This window comes from Vicugna pacos, chromosome 4 (assembly GCF_048564905.1).
Source record: "Vicugna pacos chromosome 4, VicPac4, whole genome shotgun sequence".
NCBI lineage: Eukaryota > Metazoa > Chordata > Mammalia > Artiodactyla > Camelidae > Vicugna > Vicugna pacos.
The window spans coordinates 80,002,221-80,024,255 of record NC_132990.1 but is presented as its reverse complement, the minus strand read 5'-3'; the positions used below and the strand labels follow the sequence as shown (position 1 = coordinate 80,024,255).

The 22,035-nt window shown below is 55.7% G+C and overlaps 2 protein-coding genes across 20 annotated transcripts in view; both read right to left on the bottom strand.

The window, feature by feature from the left end:
- EHMT1 (euchromatic histone lysine methyltransferase 1) overlaps positions 1 to 10,431 on the bottom strand; it is a 126,258-nt gene extending 115,827 nt beyond the window's left edge. For 4 of the 17 annotated variants that reach the window (XM_072960622.1, XM_072960624.1, XM_072960627.1 and 1 more), the window contains exons 1-2: positions 10,346 to 10,407; positions 9,387 to 9,878 (exon numbers count right to left, since the gene is read on the bottom strand). Coding sequence is in view for 2 of the 17 variants with exons in the window: in XM_072960619.1 (XP_072816720.1) it covers positions 10,346 to 10,408 (63 nt within the window). In the remaining 15 variants the exon portion in view is untranslated. Of the gene's footprint in view, positions 1 to 9,117; positions 9,179 to 9,386; positions 9,879 to 10,345 lie in introns of those variants that run through there. The other 13 variants (XM_072960612.1, XM_072960613.1, XR_012072385.1 and 10 more) reach the window with 12 other exon arrangements.
- A 3,248-nt stretch (positions 10,432 to 13,679) lies between these two features.
- ARRDC1 (arrestin domain containing 1) lies at positions 13,680 to 21,239 on the bottom strand. 3 transcript variants are annotated; one of them, XM_072960631.1, is made up of 11 exons: positions 19,796 to 21,005; positions 17,811 to 17,862; positions 17,579 to 17,672; positions 16,879 to 16,953; positions 16,116 to 16,226; positions 15,484 to 15,534; positions 15,224 to 15,378; positions 14,851 to 15,033; positions 14,601 to 14,777; positions 14,067 to 14,511; positions 13,680 to 13,993 (listed from the first exon to the last, which is right to left on the bottom strand). In XM_072960631.1, exons 1-11 carry the CDS (start codon positions 19,921 to 19,923, stop codon positions 13,929 to 13,931), a joined length of 1,536 nt encoding a protein of 511 aa, XP_072816732.1. In that variant the 5' UTR covers positions 19,924 to 21,005; the 3' UTR covers positions 13,680 to 13,928. The 3 variants fall into 3 exon arrangements, with proteins under 3 accessions (XP_072816732.1, XP_072816733.1, XP_072816734.1); XM_072960632.1 differs by lacking the exons at positions 17,579 to 17,672; positions 17,811 to 17,862 and having other exon boundaries at positions 19,796 to 20,998; XM_072960633.1 differs by lacking the exons at positions 16,879 to 16,953; positions 17,579 to 17,672; positions 17,811 to 17,862; positions 19,796 to 21,005 and adding an exon at positions 21,043 to 21,239.
- Between the last annotated feature and the right edge of the window lie 796 nt (positions 21,240 to 22,035).

Sequence of the window (22,035 nt, the reverse complement as noted above, 5' to 3'; positions counted from 1 at the left end):
TTACATGGGGAAACTGCCCTTGCGGGTGGACTGAACAAATCTTCAACCTAAAGAAAACCTCGCCAGGCTTCATCTAGTGGCGCAGTGATCAATGCTGACAGCAGCCAACATTAACAAGTTACCACGAAAAAAGTCACCCACAGCCTCCCAGATACGGTTTTTCCTCATTTACGGCAAAAGTGGCACTGAAGTACAATGAGCAAAGGACGTCTGTAAAATGATGCTGGTTCAGGTGGACAATCACAAAGAAGACAATGAATCCTAATTCCTACACCTCATGTTACACACACACACACACACACAAAAAAAAAGATTTCCGAGAGCGCAAACTAAACCCAAAGGAAGCAGAAGGAGTAATGAGCCCAGAGGAGAAGTGGGATGGGGAACAGAAAGCCAGGGTCCCAGTGAAACAACAGCTGACTCTTTGCAGAGATAACAAAACTGACAGAGCTTCAGCTGAACTGACTGGGCGTAGGGCAGAAGGTAAAAGCAGCCAAGCCCTAGGCAGATGGAGGACACCGTGTGTCATGCCACAGACTGGAAGACCGACCATCACTCAGATGGCAACACCCCAAAGTGATCCACAAAATCAGGGCAAGCCCCATCGAAATCCTAGAAGGCTTTCTGCAGCTGTGGACAAGCTCCTGCTAAAATTCATATGGCACTGCGAGGGCCCAGAAGCACAGGAACAGAGGTGGTGGACCCACACTCCCAGGCTACAGCATTCAAGATGGCGCTGCCTAAGGACAGTCACGCCGGCAGCATGCCACAACCAAGAGGCCAGAGACAAGCCCTAACATTTACGGTCAAGTGACTTAACAACAGCGTTGAGACAATCCAGGGAGGGAAAGAACAGCCTTTTCAACCAACGGCTTAGGACGCCTGGATCTCCACTCGCAAAAGAATGAAGCTGGACCCCCTACCTCACACCACAGACAAAATTTACCTCAAAATGGATCACAGACTAAAATACAAGAGCTGAAACTATAAAACTCAGAAGACAGTACAGGGGTAACTTCGTAACAATGGACCGGGCAACACACTCTCAGATATGAGACCAAAAGTGCTAACAACAAAAGAAGAAAATAGATGAATTGGGCTTCATCAAATTAAAAACATTTGCACTTCAAAGAACACTACCAAGAAAGTGAAAAGACAATCTACGGACTGGGAGAAAGTATTTCCTAATCACACGTCTGAAAGGGATTCGTATCTACAACCTCCAACACACAAAACACATTTACAGCTAGCCACAAAAAGACAAACAACCCACGTGAAATGAGCAGGACTTCTACAGACATTTCTGTGAAGATATACGAATGGCAAATAAGCACAAAAAAATGCTCAACATCACTAGTAATAGGGGAAATTCAAATCAAAAGCACACCAAGATGCCACACCACAGCCAACAGAATGGCTATAGCCACAGTTAATAACAGGTGTTGGCAAAAATGTGGAGAAACTGGAATCCTCCTGCCCTGCTGACAGGACTGTGAAATGCCACAGCTGCTGGAGAGACCCGTCTGGCATTCCCAACCAGAGTTACCACGCGCCCAGCAGTTCTACTCCCAGGTACACACCCAAGAGAAAGGAAAACATCTGTTTATACAAACACCTGTTCATGAATGTTCACAGCAGTACTAGTCAGAAAAGCCAAAAAAAGGCAGTAAATGATAAATGGATAAACAAAGCACAGTAAATTTACACAATGGAATATTATTCACCCATAGAAAGGAATAAAATATCTACCCACCAGCAGCAAAAAAAAAAGCTTAAATTGGCACATCCCAAAAGTGTCTAAACAAAATGACCAAAGAGCATACTAGTCCTTAATATCAATAGTCATCAGGCAAACGCAAATTAAACCACAGCACACACCTACCAAGATGGTGAAAAAAAAGACAGACAAGACCAAATGTTAGCAAGGACTTACAGCAACGGCACTTCTCACACTTACAACATGGTACAGCCCCCTGGGTACATATGCCCGTTCCATGGCTCAACACGCCCACTCCTAGGCACACACCAACAAAACACATACCTGTATTTACCAAAGACACATGTAAGAACGTTCACATCATCTTTCTGAGTATCCCAAAACTGGAAACAACTCAAGCGCACCGCGGTATGTTCAGACAACGGAGTACTACGTGTAATGAGAGTGAGCACACCACCACGGCACGCAATGGCACAGATGCGTCTCAGAGACACAGTGCTGACGAGAAGGAGGCAGATGTGAGCACACACCGCACGTGTCCTTCAAACCAAGTGCAGAATCAGGCAAAACTAATCCACGTACCAGAAGGTGGGACAGCAGTTACCCTGGGGCAAGTGCAGAGCAGACTGGAAAGGGCACAAGGGGGCTTCAGTGCTTCTGGTAAAGCTCCCTGCTTGACGGAGGTACCAGGAACACAGAAGACAACATACACGTAACATGGGCATGTTTCTGTGTCTCTGTCACACAAAAAAAAGCCTTCAGGCTGTGGTTAAATGTCCTATTGCTATGGAGTCTGGTTAAGACGTGGTGACAGAACCACGGTGCCAGCATCCAGCAGACCATTCCTGTAAGAGAAGGGAACAGAGGGAAGACTGAGCCAGAGGTGGGGGACATCTGACCACTCACTGGCCCACAGGACGACCGTAACAACTGGCATCTTGTTCCACCCTAGTGCTCAAGGGGTTCACGGAGCACAGGCAGGGACGAGGAAGCAACCAAGACTTCCTGGGCCCAAATGCAGCCTCAGAACCTGACGGGGGAGAGGACTCCAGGAGAGAAACCACCTTAACAAGCAGCTCAGCAAACGAGTGTCGACCCCCAGCCTCTCTCAGCCCGGCACTTACTGGGAGGTCCCTGGGTGCTGGAGTCTCAAGAACCTGTCCTTCCTTTCCCCGTGGGCTGCACCTCCTGGTCACTAAGCGGTTCTTCTGCGTCTGAGCATTCCAGCTCAGAGATGAAGAAAGGCTGCCACTCCACCCCTAACGAGTTAATGATTCTGAGCAATAAATATCATGACTGTTAACATCACAGAGCCAGAGGATCAGACTTACTCTGTCTGGTAAAAAACTTAATACTAGTTATGACATATTCTTGCTAAAAAAATTTTTTAAAGGCAAACCTACCTCAGATGGGGCCTCCAGCCAGGGCAGTCTAACAGAAAGATGGCAGCCACAAGCATGAGCTATGTGAGTAACTTTTCATTTTCTAGTAACCACATTTTAAAAAGAAATTAGAGGGGCGCGGTGTAGCTTAGCAGTACAGCGTGTGCTTAGCATGCACAGGGTCCGGGGTTCAATCCCCAGTACCTCTACTAAAAAAAAATTAATGAAAAAATAAATAAGTAAACCTCATTACCCACCCCAAAAAAAACCATAAAGAGGAATTAGAAACACAAATATTTCATTTAACCTAATACACCCGAAAGATTATATTTCAACATGCAAACAATATTTTTTAAAGTATTATCAGGACACTGTACAGTCTCTTTTTCACACTGAGTCTTAGAAATTCTGCGTGTAGCTTGCACTGGTAGCACATCTCAGTTCACACTCACCACGTCTCAACTGCTTAAGAGCCACGGGGCCAGCCACTCACAGACTGGAAAGCAGCAGCTCCAGGTCTTAAGGGTCCACAGTAAGAAGTACAGGGGACAAAGGGACATTTAAACAACATCATGGGACTGCAATCCACAAAAATCAAGGTTACGGGAAACTCTGGGACAGATGAACCATTATCTTCAGACTTAATTGCAAAAGAAAACTGAAAACATGGAAATTAATGTTCTAAGAATTGAGAGGTATCAAGGGCAACGAATAGACCGTATTTTGTCCCTAATTTGAAATTAAATGAGAAATCTGAACAGCGACTGTGTATTTACTGACTGAAATATTTACATTAACTGAAATATTCACAGATGAACTACACCTAAGAACGGCTTCAGAATAAATACCTGCGGGGTTGGAAAGAGGCCACGAGGAGGTAACCGTGGATGCCGGGGGCAGGTGCGCGGGGCTCACTCCACCACGTCTGCTTCTGAGCAGGCTTGACAAAGCTCCACAGTAAAAATTCTAAGATATCTCAGTATGTGTTTGCCTTATAAGCCCAATAATTATGATTCTGGTAGCCCGCCAAGAGAAGAGCTGAGTGGCTAGTGGACAAAGAAGGGGGATGTTTCACTTTATCTCTTTGTACTTACTGAATTCTGAACCTGAAAGCAACACATCGACTCGAAATAAATGTAAGCAGACATACCTTAACTCGATCCATGGGTCTCTGGCCCCCCCCACCTCAAGGCCCAGCCCGTTCATGTGTCCCTGCGTCCACTCTGGGTTCCTTCCATCCACTCTGCCCACAGCAGCCATCTTCCTAAAATATCGATCCACACCTAAAAGATTTTGATGATCGTCCACAGCATTCAGGGGACTCCCAACTCGCTTCTATGGCGACGAGGCCCTCGATGACCCAGCCCTGCCTCTCCACCCGCACCCCAAGCCACTCGCCCCTTCTGACCCAGTAATGCCAGCATGCACCAAAGGACACAGACTCACCCAATTCACAACCCAGGAAACGGGGACATCTATAAAACAAACACCACGCGGCTCTGAAAAGTGCTCAAGTTCAGACATGGAAGCAGTGAGCTGGCGCGTGGACAGCACGCGCTCGCCACCCACGGCCTCGCAACTGTGAGCACACGCTCTCAGACGACGCAAAAACAGACACATGACAAACATTCGGCATTCTTAGGTTTCAATTTTCTAAACTTGTTAAAACGCCTCATTTTTTCTAAAGTGCACAACTACACCTTGTCATTACACCTCATGACCGACCTTCTCTAAGACCGGGACTAACCTCTCTTCCTCAGGGAGCTCCCACAAGTCTGCCTGCAGCACCCACGGCAGCAGCGCAGGCCTCTTCTTGTTTACTTTTCACTGATTCCACCTCGTTTCCTGCTTGGTGATAACTGCTCTATTACACTCGTAGGTTTTGTGAAGTCAGAGACCAATCTCATAAACTTGCGTGTCCTCTTACACAACACCTAGAACAGCTCTTCATAAACAGAGAGTGCTCAACAAACACTTACAGAGCCCCGGGAAGAGCGTTTTCAATATACTCCGATCAGAACGTACAAACCTATTAACAGTGGGATGCAGAAAGCAGTCCAAAACCTTTTCCAAAATAAAATATCAACTAACAGTGATCTTATTGAGAAAGTGACTTACTTACGAAAACACCACAAGAAAAACAAAAAGCCACCTTTGAAGAGTTGAAATAACTACTTCAACTTTTGTTTCTTAAAATCCAAAACCTTTGAAGAATTAGCAGTTTTTCTAAATAAGTGAAAAAAACCATAAGTTAAAAAAAAGTAGGACAATAAATGGAAGAACTTCTCAACTCTGGAACTGACACTTTCTGCATCACACCTGCGGTACACCAAAGTAACCGGGCTCCAGCAAGTACCCCTGCGTGATATGCTGAGTGAGCAACATAAATCAGAGCCAAGCTGCCCACTCCCCGTGAGACAGAAGCCGCCATCAAACAAGGCAAGTCCCATGAAATGGCAAAGAACAGAAAGTTCCTAAAGAGACAAGCCAAAATATGGTTCCCATAAGCTACACTGTTTTCAAAGAGAAACTCAATAAAGTGTGGTCAAACCTACAAAGCAGTTTTGTGAGATGACAGGAAGCAGAAGCAGGAAATGGGGCTCCAGCCCCACTGTGGCACTGACCACACATGGGGTCTAAGCTGCCCTCAAATGTCCTTTCAGCCATCAGGGCTGACACATTTACTGCCCCTACTAGACCGTCAGGAAGGACTCCAGGACCTGCGCTGGCTAAGAGCCAGAACCACACACCTCACAGTACAAACCCAAGATGGGCAGCCCTCTGCACAGGACTGCACGCTCTTGGCGCGGGTGGCAACATGCTTCTGGAGATGTGGAATGAACGCTGCTGCTCTCTGGATGGCAGAGGAGCCTGTCCACCCTCTCTTATGGAAGGTCAACCAAGGACAAGAACAGGAAAGAGCAACGTCAACTCCACCCAGGGAACACTTGAAACCCCACAAAGACGGGGGAAGATGGAGAACGTAGGAACCCCGAATCACTCCACAAGGCAAGAGGGGAGCCCGAATGAGGGGTCACTGCTGAGGAGTAGGCTGATCGGCCCCACCAGACCATGGGACGTCTCAGAAGAGGGGGTGACGCCAGGAACTAGAGAGGGCTGTGGTGGAAAATCCACGTAAGGAATGCTGGACTTTTGGTCCCCAGGCCCCACCCACCCACTCAGACAAGTACTCTTTTATGGCCACGAGACACCAGTTTAGCTCTGTAAAAACTCCACCAGAAATGCCCCACACCTGGGGAGAGCAGCACAAAGACACGCAGGAGCAGGCTGCTTGACTGAGTCGGGGGATGAGGCAAGGCTCTTGACGGAACCCCGGAAAGAGCCTCCTCTTTCCTGGTCTTCTCCCGGCCCAACTGCCAGGGGGACCAACAGGGCAGGGACAGGAGGGCCTGCTCCAAGGAAACCAGACCAGAGGACCGTGACGTTTGGAGGAGCTCTGACAAAAGTACAGCATTAATACCGTACGGTAACTGTATCTCAATTAAAAAAAATTAGTCATCAGCCTCCAGTGAAGAAAGTTAACAACCACTCAACTTTCCACTTTCAGTACTTTCTTCGCAAAGGTGAATGAACAGCCAAGGATCACCAGGCATCAGAAAAAGGGTTTCCACCATGAAAAAAGAAGCCAAAAGATACAATAGCAAAGAGGAACGCAGGTGAAAAAGAAAAAGTGCAAAAAACAATTTTTTTTAATGGAGATACTGGGGCTTGAACCCAGGACCTACTGCATGCTAGACAAGTGCTCTACCACTGAACTATACACATCCTCCCCCCAAATTTAAAAATATTTTTTTAATTTTGTAATTTTTTAAATGCAACTAAAATTAAGAGATAAGCAGATACTGTATACACAAAACAAGAACAAGAGATGTAAGAAAAGAACAAAGAACAGTAAAGAACATGAAAATACGAGAGGAAGTAAAATGTTCAGTGAAGAATTAGTAAACAGTAAAAAAAAAAAAAAACAACACCTCCCAAAACGTAGAACAAAAAGATCAAGATATGATGAGGAGAAAAGATTTTAAAAATCAGAATAGTAAGCACAGGAAGTCCAACGTGCAAATAAAGAACTGGGAAAGGAGAAACGGTAGCGAGCAAACATCTCGAATGCTCGAATGCACAGGGAACACAAAACGCCCCCGGAATGACAGGACATCCATCTCCAGATCTCAGGGCTACTCACAGCCTGCAGGGTAAGTGAAAAAAGGCTACAACTAAGGCACATCATGAGAATTGGGAGGCTCCCAAAAGTCTGACGGAGAAGTAATGCTTACTAAGGGTTATGAATCAAACTGGGCTTCTCAACAGCAACAATGAAAACAAGATACTGGATCAAAAACTTCAAAATTGCTTCCAACCTGGAACACCAAGGCCAGCCACACTTACCTTTAAGTGTAATGGTAGAATAAAAACATTTTCAGACAGGCAAGTCCTGGAAGTCCACCTCCCAGCAAACTCCGGGAAGCTCCCAGAGAATGTGTCCCACCACCTCAAGTGAGCATGCAGAGGGGGCCTGAGAGGCAGGGAGAGAAAGGGGGAGCACGCCCAGGATGACCATGTGCCCCGGCCCAGGGCAGGCGCCCAGGGAGCACTGTGGACGCCGGGGGTGGGGGAGGAGGGGAGCTGACAGGTCTGAGGAGTAAAAACTTAAATCCAGAAACACTTTACAGGACAAAAGGAGCAGGAAAGTAAAAAGGCTGTACAAGAAAAGAAATACAACTGTGGTTCACCATCCAGCCCAGCAAGGCACAAAAATGACCTGCACAGACTGACGAAGATCCGGTCATGGATTTAACCTAAACTGTGAGATACCTAAAAAAGAGACAGGGCGAGAGAACCGAAAATGGCCATCTACCGTTCGTGGACGTCAGCAGATAATCCCGAAAACTTGTGAATAAAGACACAACTACAGAAACATGACTTGAAAACATAAGGTAAATGCCAAAGGGTCAAGTAGCTGCTGCCTCTAAAGGCAGGAGAAGACAGCAGCTTTTTTATAAAAACGTCTTCCAGGACTATCTGACTTTTTAAACTACATGCATGTGCGTGTATTATTTTAAGAAACAAAACATAATGCTGAAGAAAGAGACACATAGTAGCCACCCTGCTGGAAGCACAGAAATTGCCTGGGAAGGCCATCCTGCTGAGAGGCTACATCTTGCTGGCTCAAAATCCTTAGGTGGCCCTGAACATACGTTAAACCCCAAGAGCCCCCACTTACTAATCCATAAAATGGAGGATGTGTTTCACTACCTCAGGAGTCCTTTTTAGTGTGAAAAAGTGGTGACTATCTTTCCAGGTCAAGGTAAAGAAGAAAGAGTAAATATGCAGTTAGATACATTTCAAGTGTCCACCTCCTGGTTCAATCATTTGGCAGCTAGGGAACCTTGACCCAGTAACCATGTGCCCAATTTAGTGGCAGTGATAATCCCAGGCCTACCGACTGTCCAGGAGGCCCCTGGCCCTATCCTGCACCTCCGTAATAAACACTCAGAATCACAAGTCTAAGCCCAGAGCTTCCACTAACTTAAACTGACCACCACAGGTCCAGCACTGTGGGCCCTGGAATCTCAGACCACTGCACCCACCTTCTCCAGCACCAGCTCTGGAACCTAGGACCTCACCGTGCCTGTCTCCTCACGTGCAAATGGGAATACGATAGTACCTACCTCAAAAGATCGCTGACTGGGGCCAACGAGAACTCAAGCAAGCGGAGGCAGGGCTGGACACAGGGGAGGCTTAGTGAACACTGCTGCCATTACCGCCGCCTCAGTCAAGGCCTCTAGTCAAGGCTGCCTGGGGATTGGAGGCGTGGTGGCACTCTGCTACCAATTCCTAACTGAAAGCCTACTATGTGCCGGGCCCCAAACAAGTACTAATCCTGTAACAGATGAGGCCACGTCATTCAATCTCTTCCAACTGTCTCCTCCTCATCTGCTAAACAGGAAGAACAGTAACTACCGCCCGGAGCAGAGAAAGCCACACAAGAGGACTTACCCAAGGGCCTGCAGCGCCGGACGCAGAAGATGCTCGACAAGTGATCCCAGAATCACCACCCATCTCCTCTCCAACAAGCCTGGAAGTGACCTGGGGTTACACAGTTCACCTTTTTTCTTTTGTTGAGCCTAATACGTTCCTTGAATGTTGCAGGCGTTTAATACTCCCTGCGCTGAATTTAAAAACTCCCCTACACCAGTTTATTTATATCAATACCCCCCAAAAGTGTAAGAAAAAAAATAAAGAAATGTAAACAGGCTGTGAGTTACCTGGATAAAAATGCACCGAGTCCACACATCAGGTTCCTGTAACAGGGTCTTAGGACACACCTCAGCCTCTGATCTTTACAAGTCCCCGCAGCTATGACTACACGTGGAGTCATTTCACGGGAAAACCGCCAGGTCATCACTTTTTCCCAAACTGGTCCCTTATGCCAGCCCCGCGAGCGCACTATCCCCGCGTCTCCACGGGCACGCCGCCGCCCGCCTGCTCTCCGAGCTGCAGGAAGCCAGTGGTCCACCTCACGAGAGTTTGATCCCCCTGCTGCTGCGAGCCGGGGAAACTATTCCTGAGAACGAGCAAAGGGGAGGCCGGGGACATCAACAAAGGGACGGGAACTTTCACATCCGGAGCCCCGGCTGAGCGTTCGCCTAAAACGAGCCGAAGTCGTGCCCTCCTGCGCCTGACAGCCACCAGGCCGGCCGCATTGTCCGGGAGCGGCGCGCCGGCCCGGCCAACTTTTCCTGAAAGACGGAGCCATCCTATTCGGAACAAAGTGAAAGGTCAGCGGGCGCAGGAGCGGCGCCGGGAGCGCACAGCCTCGCCTCGACTCGCGCCGCCAAGTTGGCCGGCTCGCCCCACTTTCCCTTTTGTCCTCCGCCCCTTCCGCGGGGCTCCCGGCCGCCGCCCGGGGGCGCGGGGCGCGGGCAGGGGCGCGGGCGGCGGCCCTCCGCGCCCGCCCCGTCTCGCCCTCGCTCTCCCCTCCGCCCGCCCGCACAAAGCGCGCCCCGCGCAGCGCGGCCCGGACGCCCGGCCGCCTCGGCCCGGCCTCGGCCTGAGGCGCGGGGGTGGCGGGGAGGCGCCGGCCCGCCCGCCCGCCCCTCGCCCGCGCCCCGAGCCCCGCGCCCCGCGCCTCCGCCCGCGCGCCCGGCCCGCAGGCCCGCCGCCCGCGCCGCCCCCGTCCCGCGCCCGCGCCCGCGCCCGCGCCCGCCGCCGGCCCGCTCCTCACCTCGGCATCGGCGGCGGCCATGGCCCGGGCCCGCAGCGTGGCCCCGCCCCTCCCGCGCGCCATCGCCCCGCCCGCGCCTCGCGGCCCAAGGCGGGGCGGGGCCGGTCGCGCGCGTCTGCGCCTGCGCCCGCGCCCGCGCCTGCGCGCTGCGTCCCGTGAGCGGCGTCCGCGGCGCGGGCCTGCGCCGGCCGGAACCGGAGCGCCGCGGCAGGCCGCGGGGGCGGGGCCAGGAGTGGCTGCCTTCTGGAGTCGTCGCGGCGCCGCACGTCGTCCTGCGGTGGTCCTCCCGTTTGCGCGATAGCCTCTCACTCTGCGTAGGCATTCTGGCGGGCTGGCCTGGTGGGGAAGGACCCCTGACCTCTAACCCCGGACACACATCGATTCCGTCGGCATTCTCAGAAGGCGGACCCCGACTTGCGTCCTAGGGCGGTGCCCGGTGGGGGTGTCCCGGCTGGGAGGGGTGCACCAGTTGCGGGCTGTGTCCGGTTGGGGAGAATTCCCCGGCTTGAGGGGTGGGGTATTTCGGTTATGGAATGTGCCCGGCGTGGGGAGGCGGGTCGCGGCTGAGAGCGACGTCCTGACTGAGAAAGCGGCTCTTCGGGGGCAGAGGGGACTGTCCCAGTGGGGAGGGTTGTCATCGTTAGGGGTGCTCCAGTTAATGTGAGTGCCCCCGCGCTGCGGTGCCCCGGCCAGGGCGCATGTCCGCACTGCGGGGGAGAATGCTCTGAGCAGGAAAGGTGCGCCGCTAGGAGGGTGTGCCCTGGCCGGGGGCAGTGTCGTGGTTGGGAAGTACGGGATGAGGCGAAGAATATCTCTGGGGAGGGTTGTCCCCGATTTGGGGAGAAGGTGCTCTGGTTAGGGAAGATGGCTGGCTTGGGGGGGTGCCCTAGTTAAAAGGTGTGCCCGAGGCGGGGCAGTCTCCCCGATCACCCCAACCTCCCTGCAGGCCACCGAGTTATGCACAGGGCAAGAACTTTTCCTGAACATCAAGCAGCCTTCACTGGACAGCACCACAAACTGGCTTAAGCCACCCACTCTTCATGGCCAGACTTGTTCTCTTTTCCCTGGGAGTTGAGGAAGGAAGCGTAGACTGAAATTGAGGTTCTTCCGCCAGTCTTCACAACAGGAAGTGAGAAGGCCCGGAGTCAAAGGCTAATCTGGGCTTCACTCCCGTGAGGATACAATCTCATGGGTGATCAGACCCCAGGAAAATTATTCCACTGAGTCAAGGATTGATGGTGCCTAGGTGCAGAGGAGGCAGTGCGACCCTAAGTACCAAGGAGGCCTTCCCGGGTTTCTTTGAGGCAGCCTAAGTCAGCTCGTGACAGGCCAGGAACCTCAAGCTCTGTTGGAGCCCCAGGAACAGTCATCTTCCATGGCCTGCGTGGCCCAACCTGCCTTTGCCCACACCCAGCTGTCTGGCACCATCTTCTCCCTTTCCACTCCTGCCGTGGGTCCCATCTGTCCCTTCCCTGAAACCCTCATCTCAGACATCTGTGTGGCTCACATCGTGACCATCCTTGGGATTAAATATCGCTTATTCAGAGAAGCATTCCCTGGCCTCCCTACTTGAAACAATACTGCACTCCAAAACTTCCTTGCTTTATTTTACCCCATAGCACTACATGACCATATTGTCTGTTTTCCCCACTGGAATGTAAGTCCAAAAGTTCAGGGATTAGAACAATGCTTGGCATGCAGGAGGCAAAATAAATATTTGTTGAATGAATAAATGAGTTAAGATGTGGAGAAAAGTGCTTTACCAGGCAGATATCTACTGTAAGTCAATGTGTCAGAAGTAGACTATGCTCCCATTTTGCACCATCAGCCTGACCTGCCCTTAGCCTCCTATGACCACTGACCACTGAGAGGTGTTCTTGGCACATGACGTGTTACATGTTACCTCTTTGACCATCAGGTCAGTTCTGAGAGGCAGACATTGTTTTTACCCACCTTATGTGAGCAAACCAAAGCAGGGGAGTGCCTTCAAGGCCACACAACTGTCAGGATGCCATTTGAAGCAGGCAAACGAGTCTCAACCATAAGGCTACAGCTTCTAGTAGACGTTTCACAGGTTATCCTGCTTGTGGCATGCTTTGCGCTTTTCTCCAACATTCATCCTCTCCTTGACCCACAAATAGTAAAATTTTAGGGCACACAGCTGCCTACACATTTCCATCTGGAAAAGGCAGCCAGTGGGATGTGTGCAAGAGTGATACAATTTACTTCCCAGCCTGTGCCCCCTAGAAGTTGGAGGTGCAAGCCAAGTCAGCTTGGTGATGGTGGAGACTGGAACAGCCATTCTGGACCCAGGGGTGGGAACCTCGGCTTAAGAACGACAGCTATGCCACCAAGCCTGAATCTTCCACCTCTGGACTGTTAAATGCACAAGAAATAAATGCGTATCATGAAATGTATATATACATATGAATATCTGAACGTCAGAGAAAACTTAATCATGTTATGGGGGGCAGGGGGCGTGGGCTCGCGACCTACCCCTCATAGTCCTGAGGTTTTTATAAACTGACACACCTAGCTAAGGTCACCCCTTCACCATACGGCAGAGCTGAAATTTGAACCCAAATTTTATCTCAACGCCGCCTTCAGGGCTTCCCAAAGCACATTACAGGACCCCAGCCCCGTGGGGCATTCATGGCCCCTTTGGAGTGACACAGCTTTGGGAAACGCTGCTCTGCCAACCCTGACTTTTTATTTGCTCCTCCGTCCCCTATGTCCTAGACGATAGTCCTTGGACGTGTAGACCTCGGAAGCGGGCTCATGTGTTCGCACTTGGGGTGGGAATCGAGAAGCAGCGTCTCTTAGACCAGACATGGCGGTAGTGCCAAAGGGGCGAGAGACTGAGGCCAAGGGTAAGGGACTTCCACCGGGGAGGGGCTTGGGGAAGCCCGCCCCTCACGCCCTACGGGATTTCCTGCGGCGCGGAAGGTCTGAGCGGCGTTGCCGAGAGCCGTGGACACCACTGCACGGAGCAGGGGCGGTGCCCTCCCCGGTACAGGGTCACTCTAAGTGAACGCTGAGGCTCTGGGGCACATCCTGAAGCGGAACCGGGAGCCCGGCGCCAGTCCCGCCCTGGGCAACCCCCACGCCCCGTTCCCAGGGCTGGTCGTACCCGCCGGCGGGGGGCGCCCCCCGCGCCCACTCTCCGGCCCGACACCCGGAAGGGGGACGGGCCCCAAGCGGAAGAGGGGCTGCGGGGGCGGGGCCGATGAGGGGCGTGTCCTCCGGAGACCCAGGGAACTGGGCGGCTGAGCGGCCCGGGCGGGGCGCACCCCGCACACACCCGGCAGGAGAGGGCGTCCGGCAGGCCCCTGTGCCCAGTTCTACAAATGAAGCTCTTTATTTACACTGCGTCTCTCCAGGCCCCAACCCCCGGGGAGAGGCCGAGTACAGGGCAGCCGCGGAGACTAGTTGGGGCAGATGCTGGTCCGGAGGCGGAGGCCGCGGGGAGCGGCCGGACAGCGGCGGATCCTGAGTGGGCTGGGCCAGGCCGGGAGCGAAGGCACGAGGCCCTGGGAGCCCGGTCCCAGGGCAGAGGTCGGCCGCCCAGAGAAGGCGGCACGGGTCAGCTCCCGGGGGGCAGGCCGGGGTCCGCACTGCCGCAGCTCTGTTCATAGGACGGCGGGGCCTCTGCAGGGAGAGAGCTGGGTCTGCATGGGGCCTGTGGCACTCCCTCCCCACCAGGACCCAGGCCCCCACTCACCATAGGGGTAGCCCCACGAGCTGTACTCCGGGGGGAGGATCAAGGTACTGGTGGTGGGCACCGGCCCTCCAGAACCCTCTGCAAAGTAGGGAACGGTGGCACCTGTGGAGATGCACAAGGGAGGGGGCAGAGGGTGGGGGGCGGGGCTGCCATCCTGAGGACGGGGTTCAGGGGCACCAGGCACAGAGCTTAAGGCGGCAGGCGGCTGCTGCTGCTGCTGTTGTGAGTGGCTCTTGGTGGAGAGGGAGACAGGGTTCGCCAAGAAGTGGGGGCTGCAGGCCTCAGCCTCCATCTCCTCCTGGGGTGGTGCTGAGGGCACTACCAGGGGTGGGACCCCAGGAGACAGCCCTGGGCCTGGCCGGGGGCTCAGTGGGGCTTGGTTCACAGCAATATTGCCGATGAACACCGGGAGGGTCACAATGGCTTCTGGAGTCTTCAGGGAGACCTGGAGAGGTTGGGGGATGGGGTGAGGGGCCAGGCCGCTGGCCCCTCCTCCCACATGGCCCCTCCTCCACCACCCCTGCACCCCCAGACCTGCAGGTAGTAGTCCACGTGGATGAGGCTGCAGCCTGGCAGGGCAGACTGAGGCAGGGCGGGCACCAGGATCTGCTCTTGCCACTGCGCCCGCCTCCAGGCCTTGACACTGGCACCTTCCACCTCTGCGATGGTCCGCACATCGTAAATCCAGCGCTTGGCCTTATAGGACACTTTCTGGAAAACAGCCAGCCTGTGAGTCTGGGCAGGCCAGCCATCTACCCCTCTTCTGCCCCACAGGGACTCTAACCTGCAACAGACTGGCCACCACAGGGCTGGTGTCCTTGCCAGACTGGTTCTCGATGTCGGCCTGCAGCCGCAGCACCTGTCCCACCACATAGCCTCGGAGGTCAGTGCTGGCAGTAAGGACCACGCTGCCCGTCTTAACCAGCTTGTAGGAGAACTTCTTGGTGGTAGAGGCCACATTGGGTTGCTTGGAAGGAGAGCAGGTTGGGGGTTGGCAGGTGTGGGCAGGCTAGATCCCTGGGGCCCCGGGATGCAGCATGGTCAGTTCAGGAAAGAGGGGCCACTGCTCTTCCAGACCCTGGACACCTCACCTCTGCTGGGGACAGGGCTTCCTGCAGGGGTACAGGCCACCCAGGAGGCCAGTGCCCCAGGCTCACCTCGATGTCTGGGATGCTATTCAGGTTCAGGGGGCTCAAAATGTAGAACACGCAGCTGCACTGGTGATCCTTGGAGAAACGTGGAGTGTCAATGGTGGCCCGGACCTGGTGCACAATCTTCCCAAAAGGGCCCTCAAAGGACGTGGGAGCTGTGGCTGGAGAGAGAGCAGGGTCTGGCACCAGCTGTCTGTCCCCACCCCATCTCTCACCCACCCCCCCAGCAACTATCACCACCAGGCCAGGCCAGGCTGGGCTCTCACCAGGAAGCAGGAACTGGAATGGGAAGCTGTGCTCTCCAGCAGGCAGGCTCCCTGCAGAGACAGGAGGGAGGTGTGGGGAGAGGGGACCTCAGGAGCCTAGAGGTGACATCAAGGGCCCAGGACAGAAGCAGGCTGCGTCTGGCTGCTGGGTTCCCCCAGCCTCTGTCACCAGCACCTCAGCAGCACAGGGCTGTGGCCTGGGCAAAGGATGGGGGATGAGAGTTTGGCTTGAGCAGGAGGAGGGTCAGGGCTCCTCTGGGGTTGGGCCAGAGCCCATCCAAATCCAGAAGCGGCCCTCTTCAGCCACTCAGCCCCTATCAGGCAATGCCTCATGCCTGCCAGGGAGAAAAATCCATCGGAGTGCGCAGTCCTGGAAGAGGGTGGTCCAGCACAGGGTCCCAGGGCAGACAGAGAGGTAGGATGCACAGACAGGTTGCACTCTCTTTTCTTTCTTTTTTTTATTCTTATTTTTTCAGGGGGGAGGTAATTAGGTTTATTTATTTATTTATAGAGGAGGTATTGGGGATTAAACCCAGTTGAGCTATATCCTCCCCCAGACCGCACTCTCAAGCAAGGGCTGCCCCAAGGCGTCACCGTATAGGATGGGGTGAGGGACAGGTTCACAGACTCACCTTTGTCAGCTAGAGACAGAGCGCTGTTGAAGTAGCCCTCCTCCGCCACCCATGCTGCGTCATTGGCCTTGTTGGAGACCCTGCAGGACCCCGTGCAGGTCACCCGGATGGCTGCAAGGTGGGGACAGCATGAGCCCCAGCCACGTGCTGACCTGCACCCCTTCCTACCCCTAGCACAGGGATGCAGGCAAGGCTGGTAGCACCCAGGGACCAAGCAGTCCCACCCAGCTAGGCCCTGGGAAGGCCAGCCCATGGCCTGTGCCCTCCAGAGGACACCTGCCCATCCTGCATCTTGGGGTGCTTTCAGGGAGCCAGGGTGTTGAGGCACAGAGCTCCATCTATCCTGCAGTCCAGAACAAGAAGTTCCCAATGGTCGCCCAGATGACCCCTGGGCAACCCCCAACCTCCATCAGACCAGTAAAAACCGCAATCCCTATAGGGGATGCTTGGGAAACTGATAGTGAAGAGAGGCCTGTGGGGCATCTGACCTCCAACCCCACCTTCGTGCTGCCTCACAGGCAAATCAATTAGTCTGGGAGGCACCCCTTTCCGCTCCAGGAAGCTAACTGCTAGCCCTTAAGTTGCAGGAATGTGGTCAGACCTGCCTGAGTAGATAAGAAAGCCAACAGTCTGGCACACTGGAAGGTGTGGGGACACCATGGCTTCCTGGGTACTGCCCAGGAGGGCTGGTTTTCTGCATTGAGATGGCTTGGACCTCCCCAACCCCACCACCGCCACCCGCTCCCAGTGGAAGCACACAGACCAGGAACCTCGCAGTAGAGGTCACTGCCACAGTCCGTCTGCTGGTCAGGATCTCGAATTCCTCTGTTCCAGAGACCTGTGCCCAGAGCCCACTATAGTCAGAAGGTCATGGCTGAACCGGGCCCAGCTAACGCTGGTCACCGGAGGGAACAGCACAGCTGGAGACCCAAGCAAGGCAGGGAGTGGGAGCTCAGTGATGGACAGCCCAAAGGCGCCCTCCCCGCCCTCTCCCTGCTGAGTCAAGGCCAAGTACTTTAGCCTGCCTGCCCAGCCCTCTTCCTCCCCTGACTTGACGGTCAGGTGAAGGAAGGTGACTCAGAATCTGACACTCTCCTGACGGAGCCACTAGGCAGGAAGAAGGTGGTGTCTTAAGTGCCCAGTACTAGGGGTCAGCCACACCAGCTGTGCCCATGGTCTCCCCAGGCTGGTCCCACATTGCAGGCACAGGCCTCCCTTTTGGTCCCACAGTGCCCTGGGCTGCCCTCTGCCCCGTCAGCACCGCCAGTGGCCACTCTCGGCTTCCATGCCAGCCCAGCCTCACCACCTAATTTCTAATCCGTGCTCCATCAGCCGTCCCTTCTGAGGGCCAGGCCTGAAACTAACTATTCCCACCCTGGAAATCTGGAGCACCAATGCTGCTCCTACCAAGAGAAACCATCAGGGGAGCAGGCAGAGAGGCGGGAGCATGACTGTGAACTAACCAGACATCCGGGCAGGCTCCAGACGCCACCCTGCTTTAAACACTCCTGGTGGAGAGGGCAGGCCCCCTCCTCGGGTTGGGCTGCTCTGGGGATGCTGGAAACAACAGCTACACTGGAAGGGGGCAGTGGTCCCCAGACCGGCCCCCGCAGACGGCACACAGCGCCCACCTCTGCCCGAATTCCCAACCGACCACCATGAGTAATAACAAAACGGTTGTTTTAAACCACTCACTTTAGGGGTGACTTTCACAAAGTAGGAGGTAAAGGAATAGATGTCCCACCTACTAAAATTCAGGGAAACGCAGATGACTTGCCACTTTAACCCATCAGATTGGCAAATATTAAATATTTTGATATGTGTGGTAGATGAAGCAGAAAAACAGACACTCCTTTATAGCTATCGAGCTGTAAGCTGACACGGATGGAGGCCCTGAAGAACCAGGCAGATCGGCTATAACTGTATGCACAGTTACCAGAGCAGTTCTCCTTAGAATCTCACCCTGTTTACCCAGGAGCCTTGAACAACACTCTAGGCATGACGGCAAACCATGTAGGCATAACCCACATGTTCAACGGCAAGGTGGCTGAAACAGTCCTCCACTAAGCCTAGACCCAGCCCCAGAATTAAGGTGAACAAGCCACAGTGTCACCTGACCCCAAAAAAAAAACCCACCCTTGGTTATCCCAGCGAGGCCCAAACTCTGTGAACCTCCCAACAATCAGGCAAAGGGCCCCCTTTGCACGCAGGCCGAGGCTCCTTCAGAGGCCCTGCCGGGATGAGCAGCCTCCAGTCACCATCTTAAAGTCAAACTGCTCCCGTCCACTCTCTCCTCTGCAGGGACAATGGAGGTGCAGGGAGTGGACACACACAGAAAGTAGGTCCCTCCTACCCCAGGCATGGGTATCTGCTGGGGTGAGCAAGGCCAGAGGACAGGGGCAGGTGCATCCGGCCAGGTGCAGATCATGGGGTGCCATCTAGGTTTAAAGTGTTTTAGTTCTAATAGTGCCAGATGCAGGATGAAAGACGAGCACCAGACTGACAAGTATCGGCCTTCGGAGGTTTGGGGCTGCTCGGTTCTATAAGGAGAATCATCCTGTGAACCGTGTGCCAGAGTGACGTCTGGAACTTCCCTCTTGAGCCAACACTCCCACCTCCAGCAGCCCTCCTATGCACCACCTGCAGTATGACCTCTGGTTGCTCCTCCTTGTTCTGCTTGCAAAGGTCTCTCCCACCCTCCACCAGCTCCCCCAAACCCGGGACAACCCAGTCTTTGCCACTCCTTTCACTACTGCTTTGGCCTATGAGCCACTTCTCTCTGTCCTGTTTCCAAACCTATAACACGAGGTGAATGACAGTGCCCGTCCCCCCAAGGTTGCTGTGAGGAATTGGTCCTCGGGAAATGGGAATGGCATCTGGCCCACGGTGAGAGCTGGGTTAGCTGGCTGAGCTGGGGGCTGGCTGCGGCTGTTGTCCGGGCATCACCCTCCCTCGTCACCTACTTCCAGAGCAGAACCCTGGGCAGCCCCGCCTGGGCTCCAGGAAAAAGCCTCCTTCCCCAGCTTTCTTCCACATCAGCTCCCAGGGCAACCAGTGTCCTCTAGGCTGAGTGCAGACCATCCCTATCACTCCTCAGTCGGGTGTTTAGAGGCCCCCTTCCTCCATGTCCTCCTGGGGGCTTCCCTGTTGCATCACTGACTGGTAGCAGAAGCTCAATAAGTATCTTTTGAGTGAAAGAAAAAAAAAGAACCAGGGATTTTCCTTGCCTACACTAGGCAGGGCTGGAGCCCTCCAGCGGCCCCAGCACCTCCAGCCCCTCTACCCTGTAAAACCTGAATAATATCCTCTCTGGCCTAAGGCCAGTCATCCATCGACTCCCCAGCCGGTAATCTGACCTGTTCCTCCCCTACCCAGGGCTCAGCCAGCACTTTTACAGTCAGCCCATCAGCAGGGAATCCCTCAGCCTCCTGCGAGCCAGCTGTCCGTTCGCTCACAGCCCACCCACGACATGGAGGCTAGGGTACTCTGCCCAGCCCAGGCCAGTCACCCACACTTGGGCCATCCCTTCACTGTGGTCAGCAATGGCCTGTTTGCCCTGGCCCCCAGCCACAGGAGGACGACAGGGCGGGTGAGCCAGGTGGTGAGCTCTGTATGGGGTCTGTCTGTCCTCCGGCCATCAGGACCATCCCCTCATCCAGGAGTCTACCAGCCCCACTCACCTCTCACCTCTGGCTCGTGCTCCAGCGAAGAGGTGCACTGCCCCTTCTGTGGCCCTGCCATGGCCATACTTACCACCACCCAAACCCCAAATTCCAACTGGGGACAAAGGAAAGAGGTGACAGGTCATGCGAGGAGGCTCCACACGGCTGGACGCCGGACAAGAGACACCCTACACCCAGCTTCCTCCTAGATGACTGCAGCATCACACAGTGGCAAGGTCGGGGGTTGTCCAGGACGGACAGCAGCCGCCCAGAGAGGAGGACCACCAGTGCTGAGCTGTCAACCACACAGGGGCCTGGAGGGTCAAGGTCCAGAGGGAAGCCCCACAGCTGTGGTTCTGGCCGAGCACCCCAAGGCAGAGAAGCACCCCAGCACAGATACACCAGCCACAGGATCTCACACTCAGAGGCAGGCTTCAGGAAAGAAGCCCTGGCCTGAGGCTTTGCCCACCACACCCTGATGGCCAAGGTGTGAAGTCCCACTCAGGGCCCTGTCCAGAGCTGAGACAGCGGCCACAGCCAGCACCTGCAGGCAGCCCTAGCAGGGCTGGCGCAGCAGCCAGATCCCCAGTCTCAGGGTCCCAGGTGTCTGCGCCAGCAGGGCTCGGGTTCAGCTTCCAGACGCCTGCTGGGCAGGGCCCGGGTACCCGAGGAAGAGAAAGACCCTCCCAGCCAGCAAGGACAAGCCCTAGGCTGGATATAAGCACGTGCCTCGCGGACCCCACCAGGGACCCGCACTGTCGGCGTGGCTGTATGTCAAGGGGTGGGCCGGCACCAGAGCCTGGGTGTGTGGGAGAGAGAGCCCCGCGTGGGCCAGGCGCCAGGTAAAGCGCCCAGCAGGTGCGGGCGCAGCGGACCTGAGACCCGACAGGAAAGGCTGGAGGCGTCAGGTACCCAAGTCGGAGTGGCCTGGGGCCAGGTGTACGTGCTCTAAGTCCCCGTCCCGAATCTAGCCGCCCCGAGGCCGAGAGGACAGGAAGGGCATATGCGGAAGGACTGGGCCACCCCGGCCTCCCTGCTCCGCCCCGACCGCCGCCGCCAGCCTCCCACCCTGGCTGGTCTGCCGCCCGCCCCGCCGCACCGCAGCACTCCCCGAGGCCGGACGCGCCCCGGGCCGGCGGGAAAGGGCGAAGGGGCGGCTGGCGGCGCCCCCGGCCTCGCGGGTCCCGGGCCCAGTGACTCCGCAGCCGCGCCGGAGCCCAGCCCGGCCCGCCGCAGGTGCTGCCCTCCCCGGAACCCGCGCCCACCTCGGAAGGGCAGAGGCGCCGCCAGGCGCACGCGCACGGCCCCCGCCAGCGGCTCCCCCGGGCTGTAGACGACGCGACCGTGGCTCAGGCGGACCTCGAAGAGCTGCACCCGCCCCATGCCGCGGCCCTGGCCGGGCGGCCGCGCACTGCCGCCCCCGCCCCGCAGCCGCCGCCGCCGCCGCCGCCGCTCTCCGAGCCCCGCCCTCCCCGGTCCGCCCCCCGCCCCGCCCCGCCCCGCCCCGCCCCGGGCCTGCTCCCCCCGCCCCCCTAGCCCGCCACCAGTCGCCACCCAAACAGAGCTGTCCCCGGCCCTGCCCCGTCAGCCTGCGTCCCCCAGCGCCCCGTGCCTTGTCCCCACCCCTCCCTGTCCACCCCCCGACCCCCCTCTTCGCCCCCCGCCTGCTCCTGCCTGATCCTCCAGCTCAGCCTCTGTCGGTCTTCCCGCCCCCCGGTTCCCCCAGCCCACCCTTCCCGGCGCCGACCCGAAGGGTGGGGCTCGGCGCGGCCCGCGGAACCTGGCTCACCCGCGCTTCCTGCTGCCCCGGGAAGCGCGACCGCCCTACCTGTCGAGGAGGCGGGCCGAGTCGGCGCCCTGTCCCAGGCTCCGCCCAGGGGTCTCCCCGACCCTGCGTTTCTCGACTTTGGGATGAGTCCAGGCTGGGCTGGTGACCCAGGACGGTGGGGGTGGGAGGGGGAATATTGGCCCGCAGCGGGGGGAGGGGGGCAGGTGAGGGGTGGGGCTCGATACCCGGGGGCGAATTCGCGGGCAGACCGTGCATGGGTCTAGGGGAGAGAAGGCTGGGCTTAGAGAAGGAACCTGAGCGCCTACTGGCAGGTTAAATATAGGGTTGCTTGAAAGGGCGTCAAGATGACTCCAGGTTTTTGTCCAGAACAGCTGGGCGAGTGGGGTGGCATTTTTCTGATGAAGACGACCGGCCTGGATACAGGTTGTTTGGGGTTAGGGGGGTGCGGGAATGATGACAGGCAGAGTCT

Coding starts and splice junctions, on each gene's coding strand:
- ARRDC1 (XM_072960631.1), bottom strand. CDS start 19,923: ATGACCTGTCACCTCTTTCCTTTGTCCCCAGTTGGAATTTGGGGTTTG. Junction 16,227..16,878: donor CCTCTACTGCGAGGTTCCTG/GTCTGTGTGCTT, acceptor CCCACCTTGCAG/CCATCCGGGTGACCTGCACG. Junction 15,535..16,115: donor TCTGTCTCTAGCTGACAAAG/GTGAGTCTGTGA, acceptor CTGTCTCTGCAG/GGAGCCTGCCTGCTGGAGAG.